The sequence below is a fragment of the Lepisosteus platostomus genome, chromosome 3, assembly GCF_059453375.1.
Source record: "Lepisosteus platostomus isolate fLepPlt1 chromosome 3, fLepPlt1.hap1, whole genome shotgun sequence".
NCBI classification, from domain to species: domain Eukaryota; kingdom Metazoa; phylum Chordata; class Actinopteri; order Semionotiformes; family Lepisosteidae; genus Lepisosteus; species Lepisosteus platostomus.
The window spans coordinates 6,317,995-6,340,705 of NC_142613.1; the positions used below are offsets into that span (position 1 = coordinate 6,317,995).

Consider the following 22,711-nt stretch of genomic DNA (forward strand, 5'->3'; position numbering starts at 1 on the left):
ACTGTGTCCACATGATTCAGGGTTCAGGATTCAACGAGGAGCAACCAGCAATAAAAGAACAGAAGAAAAGAACCCAACAGGAGTTGGTTCAGGCGAACGCTGTGCACCAGACTCTCAGCTCACAGCTGTTAATCTTGCGCCAGGTTTATCCTGCGAAATCTGCTGACTGTCTGGTCTCTCTGCAAGCCTCTTCTTTTCTTTCTCTTTGCTATCTTTTTCTGTCTCAGAAACTGGTCTCCATTTGTCTGCTTTCATTAATCTCTCCCTGGAATTTTTAAATCCCACGTTAAAGCTTAGCTATTCTAATACACGAAGAAAACTGTAATCCTTCTGTATGAAGGCATCTGGTTGAAAGAGAAATATTATCAATAGAACTACAACAGATCTGCTATACTGTATGTAGCCACATTTTTACTGTTCATATACTGTAGATTTTACACTACAGTTTAATGCTCTTACACAAAGTGCTGTCTTTACATCACAAACGACTTAACAGTATGCACAGTTTTATATACATTATATGTTTCAAGAGAGTATTTATGACTGCAAAGGAACAGATAAAGGTTTATTCCATGCTGAAAGCCAAAGAATAGAGACACAACGTTTTGGCTGTGGAGCCTTCTTCAACCTGAAGACAACTCGACACACCTGAGGAAGGCTCCAAGCCAATTCAGGGTCACAGAAGAGACAGGCAAAGGGTGATGGGCGCAAGGCAGGGTACACCCTGGACGTGACGCCAGTCCATTACAGGGAGCGCACAGTCTCGTACACACTCGCACCATGACCAATTTTTCCCAGGAGCCAATTAACCTACCAGTATAACTTTGGACTGTGGGAGGAATCTGGAGCACCCAGAGGAAACCCACATAAACACGATTTCCTCCCACAATCCCAAAACATACTGGTAAGTTCTTATCGTGTAATTTATCTGCCAGCTGTGTAGTTTTGTATTGCAAGATGGAGCAATTTATCAATAAGATTTTGTACAATATTTTCTGCAGTGCATTATCTTACAGATCTGAGTGTTCCTTTTATTTTGAAGCTGTGCAATACAAATTCTCTTTTTAAAACATTTTGTTTTCCTGGGCAGCCTTACTGTACTGTACATCGGAGAATCTGAAAGTTTCCTGAGAAGAAGACCTAAACCTCTATAAAGTGAATGGCATAGTACATACAGCCTTACAGGTAACTGGAGTTGAAGAAACAATTTTGGGGGTTGAATTTTTGGGTTGTTCTTTTCTTTCCCCTCCTGTCCCATGGCCTGGGGGTGGGAAGCAGAGCTACACCTGATTCACAGGTTTTGAGAGTTGAGATTTTAACCATGTGAAACAATTCTTACCTATTTGGTAGCTTTGAGCTTTTCTGCAGCTGCTGTCAAGGAGCCAGAGACCACAATATGGTTTTGGATTTTTCCTGGTGATTTGTTTTTAATATTTTGAGAAGAATCCTGTTAGGACCTTGTAACAATCAGCCTATTAAAAAATTGCTAGAGGCGATACCTGATACAGAGAAAACTTTTGATTCTGAATTGACAAAAGATACTGCAAAACATTTAGAACAAGTTCCTTTCATCTGCAGAACTGCCCTTCTGCTTGAAACTTGCAGAGGATTACTGGAGAATCTATCCTCTAGTGCTGGTCTTAACGTCACACTTTGGGCTGACTTCCTTAGGCTCATTCATGATTTTGTATCAGCTCATTAAATTTCCTCGAATGTGTTTGTTCTTTGTTATGCTTTGTGACAGGCTGAAAAGATTTAGTACCGTTATCTTGATTGGATGTCTGATAAGGACATGAAATACTTACACTGACTAGACCCTTTTTTATAGCATTACTCTGTCAGATGGTTTTCCCACACTCTGGAAATGATACATTGTTTTTCATCAGGAAAAAGTAGAATATATAAATTCATACAACCCCCTTCTGATCCTTCAAAATACACACATACAGTGAAAAAGAGAATTCGCAAGGATCAGTAAACAGGTTCAGGGTTTACTTATAGAATCTTTAATATAAAGCAATGGTTACATAGGAAGTGAGGGGGTACTATACATCGTGATATAGTACAGAAAGAGGTTCAGCTTGGTTTACACAGCTCTTTCTGGGCCCCAGCAGTCTGAAACAGTACTTTTTTTAATTTTTTCAAAAACATACTTCAACACCGAAATGGGAAACAAAACCGTTTGGGAGCAATACAACGAATTGATTAAATTAACTCAAACCTTCAGTACTTGATATAGATTTAAATAATTTGAAGAAAAAAAAACTAATTACTTTTATGTTGTTCTTTCCAGGCCTTTTCCATAATACAGAGCAACACTCAGTGGCAAGATACACTGGATTGATTAGTGTTGTCTCTTTAAGAGTTACCGTATACATTTTGAAGTTCTGGAAAGTGTATACTGTATCTTACTCCTGTTCTTGTTGTGCTACACTTGCTTCCAGTGAATTACCAACATTTACAATATTTTAACTGTAAGGCAAAGAAGGAAATTCAAGGCAGTGTTTCAAATAACATCCATCCTTCCTGATGTCCTACCACAGTTCTCAAGATGATCAAGATATATAACAACAGGAAAGAATGCATTCAGCATTGTTTCTACAGGTCATATACAGTAGTTACTTGTAATTTCAAAGTATTAAAATATAGGACATCTGTCTTAATTATAATTGGAGTACTTTTTAGCATTTACAAAATTTGAAAATATTTATTTTGTTATATAGTTTTTGAGTCTTTCATTTGAAATATTTAAGGACTGGGAAGGCTCTATGGTTACGCTGTTCTTTTCTCCTGGAAATATGACGACTCATATGTGCTGTAGTTGCTAGAGGTAAAGATGCTTATTGTGAAAGGTTTTTAAAATTTGGAACTTTTATACAGAAAGCAGGGTGAATGTTACATTCAGGCAAAAGTTACAGAGCAAACTTTAAAACTTAGAATATTAGAATAAACCGATTCATGCCTCCTAATTTTGTAAATACTTTGGGATTTTCCAGTAAAGAGAAAAAGTGAAAGTGCTTTTGATACTGAAAGAGACAGGGTGATATAGGAACAAAATGTGAAAATGAAGATATCTAGTCTGTCACTGTACAGTGACACTAATTTAGCACATATTTACTGTTGACAGCTATTGTCAAGTTCAGACAGCAGAATATGGCATAAGCTGTGACTTACCAGCACAGGTGTAAACAGCCATGCAGTAAGGAGTTCGCAATAGACTATGATTTTTTGTTGTTTTTTTTAAAAAGCATTTTTGCACAACTTTTTTGTGGTATCCCACTTCCCTTTTAAAGGGGGGGGACAACAAGCCTTTCTGGTTTGAATTAAGCTTCATCTTGAGACATTAAAATCTAGCTGTCCCAGCAGGGTGAAATGAGAAAGATGTCATTTGGAAATGATCAAAGTCAAGACTGCCGAACGACACAGGCGGAAATGTGAGTGTATGTGTGTAGCCATGAGAGGAAACGCTGGTTAGTCCTGCTGCTTGATATACAATTAAATGCTGCTTTATAATGGCTGCTTTAGGGATAGGAATGCCCAGGGGTTAGGTATGATTAAATACAAAACAAAATCAAAGAACTGTATTTTTTCCCCCTTAATTTTCTCGGGGCGATTTCTGTGTGATTTTAACTTTTATAGTGCTGTGGGAGACTCTGTGATTATCCCAACGCTGTTTGACTCCCTTGTTTGACAAACCTCTAACCCACGCTGACTGCTCAGCACATTGCTGTCAGGGCTGATACAGAAAATGCCTGCTATCCAGAAAGGGGCAAGAGACACAAACATCCCAGTACCAGCACATCGGGTTTGGACTCGGAACGAAGATCTGTTTCTGCAATGACTTCTGGTCACTTGGAGGGATCTTGCCACTCAGCCCAAAGCTATTCCAGCCTACTCCATTGCAGTATTTTAGAGCAACCAGCTCATCTTTGATAATTAGCAGGATCAATAGATCAATTAAGATGTTGGTGGTGTAAAAGTTCTGTAATGGAGTAGATGGGCTCCCGGTTTTATAGCACCGCTAGGAGTATAGAGGAGGCTCACTAGTTCACGGCAAGCATTTTCTAAAGTGTTGTTTGTTGCACATATCTTATTTTAGTGATTTATTACAAGACAAGTTATTTAACTAATGCAGCCAAAGTAGATTTGCACACACAATACAAAGCACCACTGACAGCAAAGAGAGAAATGTAAGATAGAAATAAACATGCACCAAGAAGAGAGGAAAGGAAAATGGATATTTGTATAAAATGCCTTTTAATCCTTCCCTTTTTTTAACATTCCTAACTGGTTTCTCTTTATGATTCTGCAGATTAGTTTCTTGCTTGTTTTTTTAAACAAGCTACCATATCCACAGTATAAAACATCTGCATGATTGGAGAAGTCAAGTTTTTTTAACCCCTCAAAGGTTCTGTCTTTTGCAGTATAATGACAAGTACCTCTTTGGCATCTAACGAGGTTTAACACCACCAGGTTTCAGTCACCCTGCAGAAATGCCGAAATTCTAGGTGCTGGTTTTCTTAAGGTTTCGTTCATATAACATCATGGGGTATGTAAGCTGTGTAAACCAAACTTTCGTCACCACCAACTCCCAGATAGTTGTACCGTACGTGTTTTAAAAAAAACTGACTAAAGAAAGTAACCAAAACAACAATAACAATAACAACAACAAAAGACGTGTTTTAAACAAGCACAGCTTGATACAACAATAAAAATTGCCATGTGATACCATTGGCTTTACAATAATTTATAACATTGAAGACAATCAAGATGACAGACCCCAGCCCTACTGAACCTGGCAGAGTGGATCGATTCTGTGGTTAGCATGTGGTAAAATATATACAGCTATACACCCTTCACAACAGATCACTCAAACTCCTGGCTGTTACCATTTATTGCAATCAATCTTTAAATACGGAGCGAGTTGAAACAAACGCTCTTGGGAGTTTGTGATTGGAACACAAATAAGGGTGACCCCCTGCTTTGATCATGATTAACACTAATCAACAAAGTGATTAGTTATTTAAAGGAAAAAGTCGAGGAATGATAAGGTACAGTATATATAATATATAAAAGGGTTCATTAAATGCTATAACTTGAACACACACAAAGAAGAGAAATACCACATACATACATAAAAAAACACATTCTGATTCTGCACATGCTCAACCTTCTGAAAAACGTTTGGCTTTTTCTCTGATCTTCATTTTCATCACTGTCCCCTCCCTTTTACCAGAACAATTCCATCACGGATGCAAACAGCCCTTCCTTCTACACTTCGGCGGTTTCTATTAAAGAAATTTTGGCAACTCAAAGGCGTGGCTGGGATCAGCAGCGCATTTCCAGTTCATGCGACGTGTGTCTTATCCCTATGTCTTGCACAGGAAATTGTGTCCCTGCTCTGACTGCGCTTTTATCCATGCCCTCTAGAATGTGTTCTAGATCCAGACCATCATAATAAAAAAAAAACTTAAGAAAAGAATTCTTAAAGCTGGGAGTGTGATAAAGGATGTGTAAAAAGATTTCACAACTCAACAATTTTCAAGTTAGTTCCTTTACAGCTGTGCTGTGTTTTGACAGCTCAAGACTTGAAGGCTTGCATATGCATTTATTTGCTTGACCATGCATCTCAATCCCAGTTCATGTCTACTGCCTCTCCCTTTTCTTTCATTAGTGCATTTTTAAACGGACTGCTATTGTACCCAAACCTTTGCATTGAATAAGACACCTTTCCAGCAAAACATCAGCTCTCGCATCACCATAAGAATCTGCACTTCTACTCTCCCGGGTTAGGAACCAAGAGTCCTGCACTTTTCCTGTTGCATGCCCTCTTGTAACTATACTTCAGCATTCTGTGTTGAAGTTTGTGCCAAAGCGCTTTGCCATGTTAGGCAACTTGAAGTCAAACAAGTGCTGAATGGTTGAAAGGGGAAACAACTCAGTGTTGCTCATGTCTGTTGGATTCTTCACTGTGGCTTTGCGCAATGCTAATTTGCTTCCTGGCTTTCAACACAGAACCATGGAGAAGTAAAAAAAAAAATTGGGTAGGCAACAGGTAGGAAGTTAAAGAGGAATTTTGAACAGGGAAATTCAAATTCCGCACATATCTTAGAATCAGGATTACCTGAAGTGGCACAGATCCGGGTGCCAATCTGAAGAGTGAATTAAAGAACAATTATACAACATAAGAATCTCATTTTGAGGCATTTCCTCAATGAGTTACACATTCAAAAAGTACCATCTAAAACACCACAACCTTAAGCACCTTCTTTAAAGATTCCTCTGTCTCCTTTTTCAGAACTAAATTATAATGCCCTTACAACCTTTTCAGGCACATACTGTACTCTAATTATCCTGTCTAGCAATCCAGTTGCCATAGAATATTTCATTTTCTGATAAGTATAAGTTACATTTATGATGCACCAAATCTTTAAAGACAGAAGACCATTGATAATCGGTAAACCATAATTAGATTAAGAGGGGCTCTTATTTTCATCACAGTGAAATCCTTCTCCAGCATGGTTGTTGGTAGCCATTTTCATTTTGCAGAGCAGACCCAGAATCTGGTAGAATTTGGTATTCCACAGCTTGGCTACAGCAAGGCAAAGAGGTATAAGATGACTACAGTTTACTTGTTTCGTAGGGGCCAACACAGCAGCAGTGCTCCCTGCTGGTGAAAGGTAGGTTGTGCAAGGACTGTGCCACTGGTAGCTGGTGGTGTGTACATCCTTGGTGTTGTTTTGGAGAAGAGGCTTCTGGGAGACATCAGAGCTGTCATCATTTCACACCTCTTCCGTGCAAAACTGGGGGGCTTTGGCCACTGGTTGATATTTTGTTCCAGGGAGTATTGAAATAAAAATGAAATACATTGATATAAGCTGGAAAACAATCAAAAAAAGGTGGAAGTGCCTCAGCTGTAATGTGATAGTGTCTAAAGAGCAGGTAGCGAGCAGTCTCGCTTATAGTGGTTTGACAGGAAAGGTGAAGAAAGCAGTCTGGGAAAATGGGCTTCCTGTTGCAACTGTGTTGTTTCCACTTGACAGTTCTGGGGAAGCAGAGTTCCTTCACCTCTTGCTGAAAGTGTGGCTCTGGAGCCTAGAGAGAGGGGCGTGGTGGTGGGCGGGCAGGGGGAGGAGCCCGGCACGGGGGAGGGGCTTGAGGGGGAGGGGGCAGGGCACCAGTAGGTGAATGGGGAGTGGAGGGTGTGGAGGTGGGCAGGTCCGGGGAAGATGGTAGATGCAAGGAGGTTGGAGGCAGGGCTCGGGTTGGGGGAGGAGTGTAGGGAGGAGGGGGAGGTGTTTGGGAGGTGAGGGGCAAGGGAGGGAGAGTAGAGGTAGGGGAAGGTGTAGGGGAGGCTGGAGGGCTGTGTGGAGGGGGAGGCAGCATACCCTGGGGCGGAGGAGGGGTGCTGCCTCTTGGAGGGGTGTAAATAGGGGAGGAGTGGTTGTTGTAGATGGGGTAACGGGGAATAGAGCTGGATTTCACTCGGGTGAAGTTGATGCATCGACCCTGCAATGACAAAAGAGGCAGAAATGTGTGTAGACAATGTATCAGCTTTATTTCTTACCATCAAGTTTAAAAAAATCCTTAAATATCAGTAAATGGAACTGCAGGAACTGAACCAGATACCGTTTTGCCAAGTATTTTGTTTTTAATTGTCTATGAGGACCCTGATAAAGAAGTATGACAAAAATATAGCAACAATTATTAATGCACTCTACCAAAAAGTATAGCTGATTAATTGACTGTAAAAAAATATCTTCTCAAATTGCTGATCCACCCAAAGACACAGATATAATTCCTCCAGGCAAGGACAATTCAAAAGAGCCCTGAGCATTTAGAAATTACATGCTGTGATATGTTTATAATTCCAGCTCCAGATTGAAGCCTGGCGTAGCTGTACAGAAAGTCCACATAGACTGGGCTGAACTGGGGCAGTGAGTTCATGAAAACAGAGGATAAGAGACAAGATGCCAAAAAATCCGTGCTGAGGCTCTGTAGTTTATCTTCACAAACAGTATTTCAGATTCCATGATTACAGCTCTGAAACACATCTCTCTTCCTGATACATAAGTAGCTGCAGATAAGAACTTGAACAATCTGAGGTCTTTTTTTGCAATATGGTTACCAAAACAAAGCATAAACAGAAACAAATAATTTTCCTGGACAGTACAACGATTCTAGCAAAATGCTGACAGTGTAAACATTTTTTTTAGTTTAAGATGTATACTTCAGATTTCTAAACCATTCAGTACATTGTCATTGCTCACACCTCGCCTGCATGTAGATGCAGAGTCAGATAAAATCTATTGTATGTATTGCACATTCTAAGATTTGGGATTAATTTGTTGCAATTCAAGACGTTTGGGCAGATCCTGACCTTTGTTTTTGATACTCAGAAGCAAGGGTCACCCACTCCTTACTGATCTCATTTTACAAGGTGGAAATACTGTAGGAGCACAAAGTTTTGCAGAAGGACTGGGACTTGCTGGAGCCATGACAGTCTCTGCTAAACCCAGTGAGATTGCAGCTGTCTGTTGTTCTCAGCACTAACCCTGCCAGAAAGGGAATGTGTCGGGGTGATATGGGGACACCAGCTTGAAGACAGCCCAGCCTGGCTGTGAGAAGCTGCGTGGTTTTTTTACAATGTGACAGTGATGTCTTTCTGTGTGCTGTAATATGTGGAGCTCTCAAAGCGTGCAGTGGCTGACAGAAGCATACAGTAAGGAAGAACCAGCCTAGACCCCTCTGCAGAGAGAGTCTTGGTCTTCCTCCAGGACTGATGTCTAGCTGATACCTTCCCTGAGAGCAAGAATGCATGAAACAAACTGCTACCTACTCCTTCTGTTCAACTGAATCTGAGGATCCTTTTTTGGAGATGGTAGAGGTTGGTGGGGGATTTATACTTAAAGCGCAGCTTTTTTTTAACACTGTCAGCTGGACTTGACTCCTGAAAGTTAGCCAGATGGTTGAAACAATCAGTTTCCTGCCTGTCAGGGAGAACTTATTACACGTTATAGCTTTGCCAGATGTCCTTATAAAATCTTTTGAGCAGCATTTAAGGTACTTAAAGTGGCAGCAGTGCATATTGCCTGTATTTTCTTCTTATTTATACAGTATAGAGATTTTATATAATGTCTAATCAGTGGATAGGGAATTTTCAGGGTGGCATGCATATGTTGGCCCTTGTAAACTTTCTTGAAGTTTTTTTTTGCTGGAATAGATAATTAGTACTGTAATGAAAAAAATAACTAGAGAAAAAGTATAGAGACTCAAACATAGCAAATACTGCAGTAAACACAGCATGGGAATAAAGTAAATGACCTATTTAATATTGTCGGCTAGACTAATGAAAATTAAGTGGACGTAACAAACTGTTTCCTCTCCCTTAGACAAATCGTATCTGTTGGCTTAAGTCTGGGCAAGATGAATCTTACACATCTTTCATTTTAGTTTGATAGTACTGCTTTTATAACAGTGTGAATTTAAGTGAGCTTCTGCCTCTTTTGTCCATTAATTTTGCTTTTTTTCCCTTGGTACCCAGATGCAAGATCATCAGAACATCTCCACAGGAAATATTTTTCTTTAATTTATTATTTGCTTATATGGTATGTTTAAACTGTTCCAGACACAGATAAGAGCAGTGATCTGGTTTTAGTATGCCGTTCACTGGAGTAGTGAAGAACATGCTGCACAGTACTTTTCTAAATTCCAGAACAGAATCTGCATACAACCTCCATATGTATGCTTCATTAAAAATGCAAAATAAAAGTGTTTTTTTTTAGCAAAAGAGGTTGCATACAGTAACTAAATAAATAAGTATGTAAAGTCAGTGCAATTGTGATAAACACATTGAAACAGTGAGTAAATTTTACAAAAGAACTACTTCTGCTACATTGTTAACCTTTGTGTATTATCAGTTTATAGCAGAGCCTTGGGGAATTGTTTTGAGGTTTATTTAAGCAACATTAATTACAATCACTCTCCTTCATTGCTCCTTGTAGATCCTGAAGAGAAACAGGAAAAATTTCATTTGGGAAATATAAAGCTGTCTGGTGTTTTGGGTACGTTTTATAAGAACTCCAGTGAGTGATGTTCCTTTGCTACCAATGCACAGCAACGTTTCCAGCAGTTCATAGGAATTGCACTTCAACTGTCATCATCCCAAAAGTCTGTCCATGAAGCTCAACAAAGAAATGTGCAAAACAAATCACTAAAATAATAATAGTAGTCTTGGAAACCAGTACCAGGGTAACAAACTGCAGAGCTGTGAAAGAATGGAAGAAATTTGAACTTATTACATAGCACACATGCATGTGCTGTCAGACAGGCACTTGCAAAGATGATTGCACTCTTTCCACACTGATCAGAATCGGTATCAACAGAGCTTCGGTGTCAGAGGAACGATCAATAGGTCTGTCTTCATGAATTTTGCATACTTAGGTTGGTGCCTGCTTTGTCTAAAAGGTTGTAGCAGGACAAAAAAGTAGAGATCCTCCTATTGATCTCCATCCAGCTAAGCCCCCACCACTCACAGAATCTCATCCACAGTCTGGGAAAGCACCCCACAAGCGATTTGATGCCTTTGGAGATGATCCTACTCTCTGAGGCGTTTATCTGATAAAGCACAGGGCCCACAGGAGTGGAGTGGGGGAAGTCTTATCTGAGAACTAACTGGTGTAACAGGAATGTACATAGGCAATTACACTTGGTCAAAACACTGCATTCTAATGCATTGTCTGGCGCAATGAAATGGTTTACTGGAATTATTTGCCTTCACCACCTAAAAGATACTACCAAGAAGATAAACATATGGATTTTTGTAAGTGTTTAATGAGTGGATTCTGTCGAAAAATGACTTACTTCAGAAACATTTGAAACACACTATAACCACACTGTACTGTAGGTTTTTAATGACTTTCTTAAGTTGAGAAAAAGCTGTTTACGCAATTTTGCACTAAGCCTGTTGTAATGTACTGAGACTGAGACTGTTCATGACTTTCTGCCAGTGCAGGAGTGTCGACAGAATACCATGTGCTGGGATGTGCCGACAATACACTTCCCTGACAGTGAGCCGCTCAAATTTATCTTAATGGTGAGGTGCTCATACACAGTGCCCTGCTGCTGATGGTAATTAATGTACACTCAATGGGCACAATGTTAGGATTTCCTGATGAAAAGCCATCTCTTTCCAAGGCATGAACTCTCCCCAAGTGCTTTTGGAAACTGGTGAAACTGGCAGAATGTGCAGTTAATTTCCCCAAAACACTCATCGCTACCTCCCGTGAGAAGACGGGGATAACACTGAGCAACAAAGGTACAGTCTGGTGGGATACATGCCACACTGTTTAATCCATGCTTGCTTCTCACAGAGCCCAGGCTTCGAACGATTCTTTATTAATGTAGAACAGTGCTATGCACACTGTCATTTATGTATGAGAGCAATCAAACCTTTTGTTCATATTCCTGCAATTGATTTAATAATAAGTACAGTACAGTATGTTTCTTTCAAATTTCAAAAATCTCATTTGAATTTGAAACCCCTAAACTAAAGCATTACTATTTTCTGTACTTAAATCTGTCTAGGACATTTTTGCTGTAGCTGCACGTGATTCTATAAGCTTTGTGTAAAAGTGAGAAACCTTGAAAGTCTGCTGTACTGTATATGTCTGAAACTTACGGCTGGGACTGTTTTTTTTTCAGTCGTTTTATGATCAAGCAAAAATGAAATGGCTGCTTTTCCGACTGTTGTAAAACAACAGTTATATAAATGAATATGTTGCTCCCCAAAGACTTTTCCCCAAAGACATTTACTGTATGAGAAGAGCGCTGATAAAGTCAGCTTGTTCTTAAGATTAGCTTCCACTCCAAATAAGCATCTATCCAGGATGGCCTGCAGAGACACTCATGAAACAAGATGTAGTGTAGCACATACGATAATTGAAATAACAGGAAAAAAGAGCTTCCATGATAAACTTCCTGTTACAGCTGACCTGCAGAATGGAGGGTTTAGTATCATGATGGAACCAGGGGCTCCGTGATGTGATCAAGGTAAATGATTGTGTTTCAGCAGAGGAATTACAGAAGTTCTGCCAGTAAAAGCCCAATCTACTGCTGGTTAACATCTCACTCCATAGACGAGGAATAATATGGGAAACTTGCCCATAGTTCATCCTGAGAGGAAAATCAGCCCCCAAAATGAATGTTACCTCAAAGCTCCGTCTGAAAGGGATTTAGAGGCATGGCTTGGGAGCCATTACTAATACTAAGTAGTGGTAGCTTTGTAAAATATGGTCTCTATTTTTGCAGCTGTGTTACAAGACAATGTAATTTCATACCCAAACCATGTACAGCAAGCTTACATTTGTCTCTGCAGGACCTGCACTCTTGCAGTCTCCAGTGGCCCGTCTGTATGAAAGACAGGCTTTCCAGTATGGTGCTGTGCCAACAGAAATAAACCACATGTCCCGGTGATGGACACAAGACACAAAAGTGGTCTGAGGGGGAAATGAGGAGGGCTTGAAAGTGAATACTTTCCAAAAGAAGTTCACAAGATAAAACGACATCCAGGAATCAAATGCTTTATGGATGCTTATTGAGAATTTAAGCATAATAAGTTTTGGCTTAGCTCACTTTGTTAAGGAACAGCCTCCTGGCCATAGCACAGTGAGCTGGAAAGGTGGAGGTGGGGTGGAGGAGGGTTGCACGAGACAAAATGCAAAAATGAGATGTTAGTGTGTCATATATAAAGCTAACATCAGGAATGATTACAGTTCACTGGGTGAGATTGGCTTGTTTGTTATTATCCCTCGTGAACTTCCAATGGGTCAGCTAATGCCTGTCCAGCATTCATGCCCTATTTGTCAATAGGCACTTCAGAAACTGCAGGTACTGTAGGATAGATGTGATAAGCACATCACTTGTCTAACCAATTTTAGTTATTAGCTAACAGTTTTATCTTAATTCAATTCAACGTTAGTGGAAGAGAATGGGATGATGCAATCTCAATAAGTCATAGATTAATTCTTGAGCTTGGCTGATGTATTCATTTATTTTTATATTGTGGCATCAACAACATCTCTCTCACTAACATCTGAAGAAAACTCAACACCACAAACATTGTCTGTGCATTCTACTTTTCAGCATGGAATGAACCTTTACTTCTTCCATTGCAGCCAACACGCACTGACACAGCTCGCCACACAAATCTGCATTAAATAATATTGCCTTAGAAAAAGCAGAAGTGTTACAAGTACAATAAGCGTTTAAGATAAGCAAAACTCCAGGACCAGAAGGTATGCTACCAGTTGTACAGAAACGTTCTTAACATAACTCTTCCAACTGTCACTCAAGAGAACAGCATCCATTTATAAAAAAAACGCAGTGTAGATTATGTGTCATGTAGAGAAGTACAGAGTATTACATAAACCATAAATATAATGGATAACACCAAATCTAAATAAAAAGACTCAGGTGTTTATATTGACACCCTTTACAGTACTGTATATCTTCATGTCTATGTTGGGAAACAAAAGTAGGACAATTTTAGAACGTGTAGTTAAAAGTTGCAATTCAAATTAAGGGATATTACATTACAATTCTACCATGCACTAGTAAGACCTAATTTAAAATATGGTGCATAATTTACAAAAAAAACAAAGTACAAAAAGTATCATAACTCTGGGAGTATCACAACTCTGTCCAAAGAAGAGTGACTAGGTATATTGTCAGGTCTAAATGTACTGTACTGTATGTCCTACAAGAAAAAACAGATGCTTTCATGGGCAGAGAAGACTATGAGTGGACTAAATCAAGGATTCATCATCTTTGGTATTGAAAAAGTGACTCTAGTGGAGTTCCTCAGAATCAACAATGAAATGGAACCAAAGGTCTAAAGTAGTAACTACAAAGAAGTACCGTAAAGACAGAATAAAATTAATAATTTACTCAAGGTGATCATGGGTATCTGACAGCCATGTTGTTAAAGTTGATATCTTGGCTTTTAAAAAAAATTAACTAGAAGAGATCAGATAATGTCGCTACCAGCCATGAAACAAGCTAGATAAACCAAAAACAATCCTCACAAAATCCTCACATTACATTATTACAGTCCTTATGTCATTATATCCTCATGAAGAGCTTGCCAAATAATGTACAAGGAAAAGAACAAGCAAGATAGTTTAAGAAATCAGTGTGTTTTGTATGCTCTTCTGATCAATCCATGACTTCATATCCTGTAAAGACACTTAAAAGCCATATTTTTAGAAAACAACCATTCACTATTTTCTTGAGATCTAAAGAAGGCAAACTCTGAAACCTTCGGAAACAGATTGGTCATTATCTGGCTGAGAAGAAAAGAGATTTTTTTCTGAAAGTTAGATAGTACAGCTGTGCCAAAGACCTGTAAAGAAATATGCTTCAAAAAATCAAAACAGCATGGTAAACCCACCAATGTCCATGTCACATCAGTGAGGTTAAGTGTTTGCATTTGTTTTTGATTCTAGATCTTGTGCGTTGCATCAGGGTTTAAAAGGTTGGAAGTCTATTGTGCAATAACAAAGTTTTGCCAAGTTTTTCAGCAAGCCTAATCTGAGATCCAGACACTAAAGCATGTATCAAACTCTGTTATGGCCTGTCTACCTTGTGTATGTTGGCATCACTACAAACTGTCATGCTTGCTTTGTGACTTCATTTTCATTCCCTGAAAGTGTGACATTGTACAGGCCTTCTCTGTTTTCTGGTCTCACTGTTCTCTGTTTATTATGAGTTATCGCATTATCTTCTGTATCACAAACAGGCACCATTCACATCAAAGCAACGCATGGTAAAAGGTAAGCTCAGGACAGACAGTATTGTGATAGTCAACCTTCACAAGTACAGAACTGTAGGGTTTTTTTTAAGGTCATGGAATGCGTTCAGTCACCAGATTGTCCCTGTTTCTGAATTTCTTCATAGAAAATTCTGAGATTCAGCCCAGTCTTGGTTAATTGCAGTAAAATGTGCAGCTAGTCGACATGCAGAAGGGAAAGACCATTGAGCTTCACACATTTCTGCATAATTAAAGGATTTCGTTCTTCTGATTCTCAGCAGAAGCAAATCTGCCCATTTTGAACATTTATCACAACTAAGCTGTGAAGTATTGTTGCAGTATTCCCATGTATTGACCTTGCTTTGCCATGGTCTCCCATGTGACCATACAGTACCTCTCAATCCTCAAATCTACAATATCTTACCCTTCCATTACCATTCATCCATTTTCTAACTGCATTATCCATTACAGGCTCATAGGAGAGCCTATCCCAGCGAGTGAGTGCTCATTCTCTCTTTATGGAGCTCTCAGCTCCAGGAAATACCTGTTTTACAGCTGAGAATCTCATGGGGTGAGTGCCAGGGGCACTGGAGATGGGGGGGGTTCCATTTAACATCCTGAAAACAGATGCTGCAAAGCAAATGGAAAGACCCCAGTCAGAGGGCTGCATCTTTCCTTTGGCCAGACGTGCTTTGCAGTCCCACACTGGGGTTTAAAACAACATAGGCTCAGCAAACTCTGCTTACACATTCAAATTGCTTCCTCCTCTGTTCATATTAAGGATGCTGTGTCTTTCCAGACTTGCCTGAATGAAATTTCATGAGTCAGGCTTGTTGATACTGCCCAGATTTTTGTTTTCCGTGCTAATGGACCATTCTGGAGATCCATATCAGGGCTGCAGCAATGGGTGTAGAAGATATACAGTAAGTAGCACTTTCTTTCCCCTCCACACAAACACACACAAGATACCCAATTACTCCACTGAATTGTTATTTTTCAGTGGAATAGGACTTTAATGAAAAAACTTAAAGGCAATTAAGATTACAAGTTCATGCACTACACAACAGAGTAAAGAACAAGAAATTAATTGAATGGAAAATAAAGAATTCCTTGGTTTTTACCTCCAGCCACAACAGACAGCAAATAAAGCAAATGACAGGGTGAGGCACACTGATTGCAGTTGCAGCACAACTCTGCTAGGCTGCCCGATCTCAGAACACTTACACTAAGTTGACAAAAGCATGGCGAGTCAAGGTTCAGGGCTGCTTAGGAATCACGGCGGTTTTGAGACTCTGCTGTAGACTTTGCCAGTGAAAGACTAATGAATGACTACATGGCCTCTGATCCCCCCTGCCATCTAAAGACACTTTGTTTAAAGGCTCCTTTCTTGTGGTATTGAAGCTGGCTCTTGGTCTTGTTCATGATGACAAATTTTCTCCTGTTTCTTTTTCCTATCTTGATGTCTCCTTCTCTCCATTCCCACTCTCTCCTTATTCCTTTCTTCTCCCATCGACAGACCTTTCATTTTTTCATTTCCTTTGCTGTTTCCATCTCCTATTTACCTTCCTCCTTGTTTTCTTATTGTCCCTTTCCTCACTCCTCCCATGTCTCCCTGCCCACTTTCATTGTGTCTCCATCTCTCAGACCCCTTTCTTCTCTCTCTCACATCTCTTTCACTCCCCCATTTCCCTCTCCTGCTGCCATGGATTTTCTCCCCCACCCTCTCCGTATTCTGCCTCTCTTCCTCTCTCTGCCACGTTTATGGTCTCTGTGCTACAGAGCCCACATTAAAGACATTCCCCAATCAGATACACAACATGTGAACCTCAGGCACCAAAGAACATAGCACAGCTTCATTAACTCAGACCTTATTAACCCAGGACATCCTTTCATGTGACCAACACCCTGTTACCTGCTGCTTAGAAGGAGACTCCCTGGCTACTTATAATTTCCCCTTCGACTAACGAAAGGTATTGAGACACATTAGACTGGATTGCTAAGGCATGGTGGAACACATGGACCTTCAGCTCTCAATGAGCTCAGCATGAACCTTTATTTAGGCTAGGGATGTGCTGTAACGTGTCTAGCTTCAATGGAGGTGGTGGCCAGTCCTGTTTGTTAATACAAGTTTAAAAGTGAAAAGAACATATGGACAATCTGAGATTTACCAAAACCAATCTTGTATACATCTGAAAAAGAGCACAAGGGGCAGCCCCCCACCAAGAGCTGTCAACAGGATCCCTGCCACAACCCCATGATATTCCCCCAGTGTGGTTGTGAAGCCCTTGCACTGTGTAGTAGCTGGAATAGGGAAAGAACCTAACTGAGTGCTGCTAATGACTTAAACAGACTGAGCAAATTCCTGGAGTCAGGCGCAATGCGAGCAGACCTACAGCTCAACAGTGAGGTTTGAATGCCAGCTCATAACTTCCCATCAGCCTCTTCTCTGCATGCACGTTATTGCAAACAGCTGTGCTCAAGGTTTTAAGTAGATCCAACCTCCCATCCCATTCTTTTTCTAACATCTGAGCTCCTGTTTAACGTCAGAGAGTTTGGGATGGGTGCTACCATTATCAAGAAAAAAGGGGAAGCTGAAATTTTAATATTGCGTTTTATTTACAGTATTCATTAATGCCAGGCCTTGCCCTCTCTTCACTCATACGCAGAAGCCAAAGCCCCAAGCTCACTCTCTGGACCAAAAGCTTGTGGTTGCACTTCTTTTTTTAGTTAAATTGCCTACAAAATCTGGGGAGGTTAGAAAATGAAAGCTTTACTGTTGACAGAATCCTTTTTGTTGTTGTTGTTTTTTTTCAAATAAACCTAAAGTCTTTGTTGTATCTTGAGGATGGCCTCATTCTTTAATTTGAAAAACATTTGTCTCTGATGTTTGAGAGGCTACATGATGGTGCCTGTACTGCCATGTCACATCAGGCAAGGCCTGGAATTCTGCATACCCCTGAAACTGCTGCTGGTTTTCACACATTTTAGTACTCAACAGTTTGGCTTTGGCAGTTCTCTTTCTTTTTTTAACAGCATGTATTTTGAAACCTAGACTTAAAATCTGAACAATTATCCTTCACCAGAGGATCATACGCGTTTCCAAAGTTTTATCCCACTGAAAATCTATTAATCTGAACAGGTTTCTCACATGAAGAGCTGTGGACAGGCTGTAAAAAGGGCAGACACTAGGTAACAGTTTCATGCACTCTCAGCTAGTACCGGGCTATTACTACTTAGCCAAAACATGCTGGGAACTTTCAAAATGCAGCTTGATGATGTGACGGAATCACAAAAATCCCCTCAGTCCCAGCTGTCAGTTACTTCACTGAATTTATTTGCTGTCTTTAGACTGTGGTGATCTTTAGCCACTGATTGAAACCAACTATGAAACTTAATGACTGGAGGTCTGCAAGGCTGGAGACAGGAAAATGACAGGACCTAGTGGGGTGAAAGGCCTTGTCTGTGTTCATTAAGTTCAGTGCCTCTGATATACACAACCGCACATCCTTTCTTTTTGTTTTGCACTGAGAAGAGTTTTGGAATAGAAGGAAAAGAAACGGCAGAGATTCTTGCAGAAATCATGCTTGATTAAACTATGCCACCAGAGAGCAATGCCAGAGCACGAAATGTCTAATGATCTAAGATGCTCCGTTAGGCTGTGGAAAGCATGACACAGCCCAGAAAAGCAGTTTGTTGCCATAAAGCAGGCTCTGCGCAATTCAAGACAATCTCACTGCTTGAGCTGCACACACCGGTTCCCTCTTCTTCAATCCCGGGGTGCTTCCAGAGGAGTCTTTCACAGTGTTTCTTTAAGAGGCACCCCAATACTTCACTCCATCTGAACGGTAACCCCAATACTATTGCACAACACCATACAAACATACAAACAGGGCTTTTGAAATCCTAAATCTGTTGCCAACTAGGGACTTTGCCTGAATATTGAACTTCTGAAAAAGTAGAGGAGGTTGCATGTGACATGGTTCCACAAGTCCAAGGGGAAGAATATTTAGTGGAAGGAGGTTCAGGATAAACGCATCCATCTTGCGTCTTGGCAGAGGCAACATCGACAGTGACCTGTTTCTGGACTAAACGCATCTACACATCTACTGCTACATCTGTTCTCTTTCTTTTTCTTTTTCTTTTTCCCGTTTACAACCATTTTTTGTGCAATATATGCCAGGGACCTGTGCAATACATTTATATTTATATCTATATTTTCATCTATATTTATATTCATATGTGTGATACGATTTTTCTGTGTACTGTTCTGTTCTAGTTTGTTCTTGTGTGTCCAGACTGTGAGTAACTCTTGTATTGTATGTATTATACTATTATTATATAATTCGTTACACTGTGGCTGTGTTGTGTGTGTTAAGCTGCTGTTGCACTGCAATTTTCCTCACGGGATCAATAAAGTATCTATCTACTGTATGTGTCAGGAATGATGCTGTGCACACAGATGTGCATGCATCATATGGCAACAGGCCTGCTTACACCTGCGCATACATACAGTAGGTTACAAATAAGAGATAATCAAGAAACAGAGAACAGTTATCTTTTCAACTGATGTGAAACTCAATAGACACACAGATGTATTAACGAGCAAGCCCTCCAAAAGGATGACCTAACACAAAATCATTTCCTTTCTGCTTGTATTTGCTAAGCAGTGCTGCAGAAGTTGGTTTCTGTCCTACACATTGTCATCTTTGAGAAGTGGTGTGGTGTTGCACAGATCAAAACCCTGGTTCCTGAAACAAGGCTCGCTTAAGATCTCAGAAGCAATGGACAGTACTAGTAGGGAAGTGTGATGTGTGCATCTCTCCTCTGCTCCTGCTGAGATTCAATCCTGGCTGATTGTGGTCTCCAACAGAGAGACATTCTCTGCCATGTCAGATTTCTACACTTTTTAGATTTGAGAGATGGGTGACACTGTAAAGGAGTCCTGATACAAGGAGGAGAAATGACATTTGCTGCAAGGAGATCACAGAGATGAAGGCTAATTGATGACTTTTTGAAGGCGCTCGCTCACTGGATGCAGGGATGAAAAATCGAGGCTTGCACTCTTACCTTGTCACCAGGCTGGGGTCTCATCACTGACACACGGTCATAGCCTTTCCTGAGCAGAACCCACAGAGCATCCAGCTTGCCCTGCAGCAGACAACACAGTGACCTCCATTAGTACCGAAGCTCCACAAGAGAGATCTTCCTGGTTACTGTGCTGTTCAGTTACCTATCAAACACCTTTTTTGTTCTCAAGAAAAAGGTACAGTAGTTTTTAAAGATTAAAATATTATTCTGATTTGCCGATATACAATTAATAGAATAAACAGACCAATGAACTTGAAATTGTTTTTGATTGAATTTTAATTTTAGCCTATAGGATAGGAAGTGTTGCAGCCCAGTGTATGATTGTTTTTATGTTTTGTTGATTTCTAAACTTGTTTTCTGACTCCTGAATGTACTTGGCAAATTTGGCTTTGAATTGTAAGTTCACCTTGGTTTAAGGGATCAGCTAATGAAAAAGATTAATAGAGACATAAAAGCAAGCTCTGGTGGGACTGAGGTGAGGTCTGTGGGTCCTCACTCTTATCCAGTCAGTCACATGCTTTGATATTAGAGGAATCTGTTTGAATGTGTTTTCTTACTTGTGCTTTTCATGATGCTGACCTGACTGCACTTGCTGTTTGTTAAACTCTTTGACTATAGCCCCTGCTCTGCTTTATTCTCAAAAATCTGCATGAAAAAGTTTCATTTTTCAATCCTCTTCTGCTCATTCAGAATTCCGAGGTTCCAGTCACTGCTAGCTAAAAGAAAAAGGCAGTAAAAAGAGAGAATGGAATCTGTTTTTCTGCTGAAAACCGCCAGCTCTGCAGCTTCAGTTTTCTGAGGTCATTTCAGTTCATGTCTGGTTCCCATTACTGATCCCCTAGCAGATCTTTATTTATGAAACAATAGATTAACTCGCTCTTCTCCCGGACTGAGCTAGGCTCTTTAGAGCAAGTTTTCCACACAGGAACAGTGTTCATGACCAGTCTCGTGATCACCTTTGGCAGACAGGGCATGCTGTGGGTGTACAGCCAATTGAAAGTCGTCTTGTGCTGCAATAACATGGGATTACATCCACGCCGATTAACTTTGTGCAGTTCATTAAATCACTAATTATGATTCCCTGTCTGCATTTCCAAGGCATTGCCACACAAGCACACAAACAAGCTCATAAATCATCTTCAGAAAGCTTGAACCATTAGACTTTTGGTGCACAGAAAATTACATTGTAATTAAGAAATCAGCTTTTTAAAATAATTTTGAAATGAAGGGGAGCACAGCTACTGTTTTTGAATAATGTTATGTTGAATGTCCTTGGAAATTGGAATAAACTATCCTGCATACACTGCAGGGATAACCATAAAAACAAGGTGTCAGACATGGTTTGCCGGCCAGCCCGCTGAATTTTAACAGCACTCAGATTCCAGCGACTGTATTTCAGAATTTCAAGAACCCGTGCTGTAAGTGAAATGTCTGTTCACGTTTCTCTGAGAAACACAGTGAATTTGTTACCCAGCTGTTGCTTTGTATCTGCCTTGCTATCTATGTTTTAAATTTAGTTTAGGACCATTCATATCCAACCTGACAGCCATGGACAGAAGACAGTGAGTTTTTAGCAGGGAAATGAATGGGAGTAGCCCTGGTAACAAACCAGCTTTATTTATTGCTCTGGGTATCAGACATTACCACTCAAAATATTGTTGCAATCTCAAAATGAGATCTGTTTTCTTTGTTTTTTTAATTTTTTGCAATAATGCAAGCCACGAGACAATTACAACAAGATAGACTGTCCTTGCAGATATGGGAGCAGCAACTTGGATTGGACTGATCTCATTTTCCCTTTTATTAACAGCATAAATTCAGCTCTTAAGGTGAAGAAAGGGATCAGTAATTTAGTTGTACTTTTAGTTTTTCTTATCAAGAAGCCAAGAAATTTAGGAAAGATTATAGATCTCTGTTGGTAGATGAAGAGACAGAGCACAGTTTAATAAAATCATAGGAACAGAAGAGTACCTAAAACAATGCCACATCTACAGTATACTGATGGGAAGGTACTGTTTATGTATTCACCAGAGTGTACTGTAAACAGAACAGCTGCATAAATGTAATTGCTAGAAAATGGAAGGATACATCCTTTATCCTTACATGTACAGTATTTGGATTGAAGGAGTGAAATCAGGATTGGTGTTAAAGTTATAAATATGCACAGCCTTAATATTTTCACTGTGTAAACTCTCAGTGTCTTAGTACTGAGTCCGGAGCTATCCCTTTATGGCTTTCCCTTTGTGACTCACTCAAAGTTTTTTTAAACTTCTTAAGCAGGAAACAATCTTAGATGGGCCTGGAGAAAACCGGTAAAAAAGCAGGAAAAGAGAAAACACTGCACACAATTCGGTGCATTTCTGGACAGATTTTCTGATCAATATTTCTGAACTTGAAGTCCTCTGGGCTGGTGGTGGAGTGGAGATCATAGTATTTTTAACAGGCGTAACATGTGCACTACGTACAGTAAGTCCCTCTGCCCTTTAGAACTTTAGTCTACAACTGCGTCGGGACTCACAATGGGTCAGTACGAGGTATTATCAAAAGCAAAACAGTAGCCCTCCCTGAACAATATTATTACAACACGGGAGTGCTTGTTCTTGATGGCAGTGATAGAACTGCCGCTTACTGGTCCACAAACACTACATCACTCACTGTCTGCCTGCACTCGGGTGACCTAGGGATCATCAGATAAAACTCCACAGTGAGCAAGGCACTTGGGTAGAGCTGAAGCTGAGTACCCAATGATGAAATGTTAAGGTTTTAGCTGAAAATGTCAGTGGGAACAAAGCTGCTGTTCCCGTTCCGCTGGCT

At 40.1% G+C, this 22,711-nt stretch overlaps 1 protein-coding gene across 1 annotated transcript in view; it reads right to left on the reverse strand.

The window, feature by feature from the left end:
- Positions 1-1,990: 1,990 nt before the first annotated feature.
- Positions 1,991-22,711, reverse strand: part of antxr1a (ANTXR cell adhesion molecule 1a) — a 58,635-nt gene continuing 37,914 nt past the window's right edge. The window contains exons 17-18 of the mRNA XM_088624112.1: positions 19,877-19,957; positions 1,991-7,509 (exon numbers count right to left, since the gene is read on the reverse strand). Of these exons, the coding sequence (XP_088480238.1) occupies positions 7,096-7,509; positions 19,877-19,957 (495 nt within the window). The 3' untranslated portion in view covers positions 1,991-7,095. The remainder of the gene's footprint in view (positions 7,510-19,876; positions 19,958-22,711) is intronic.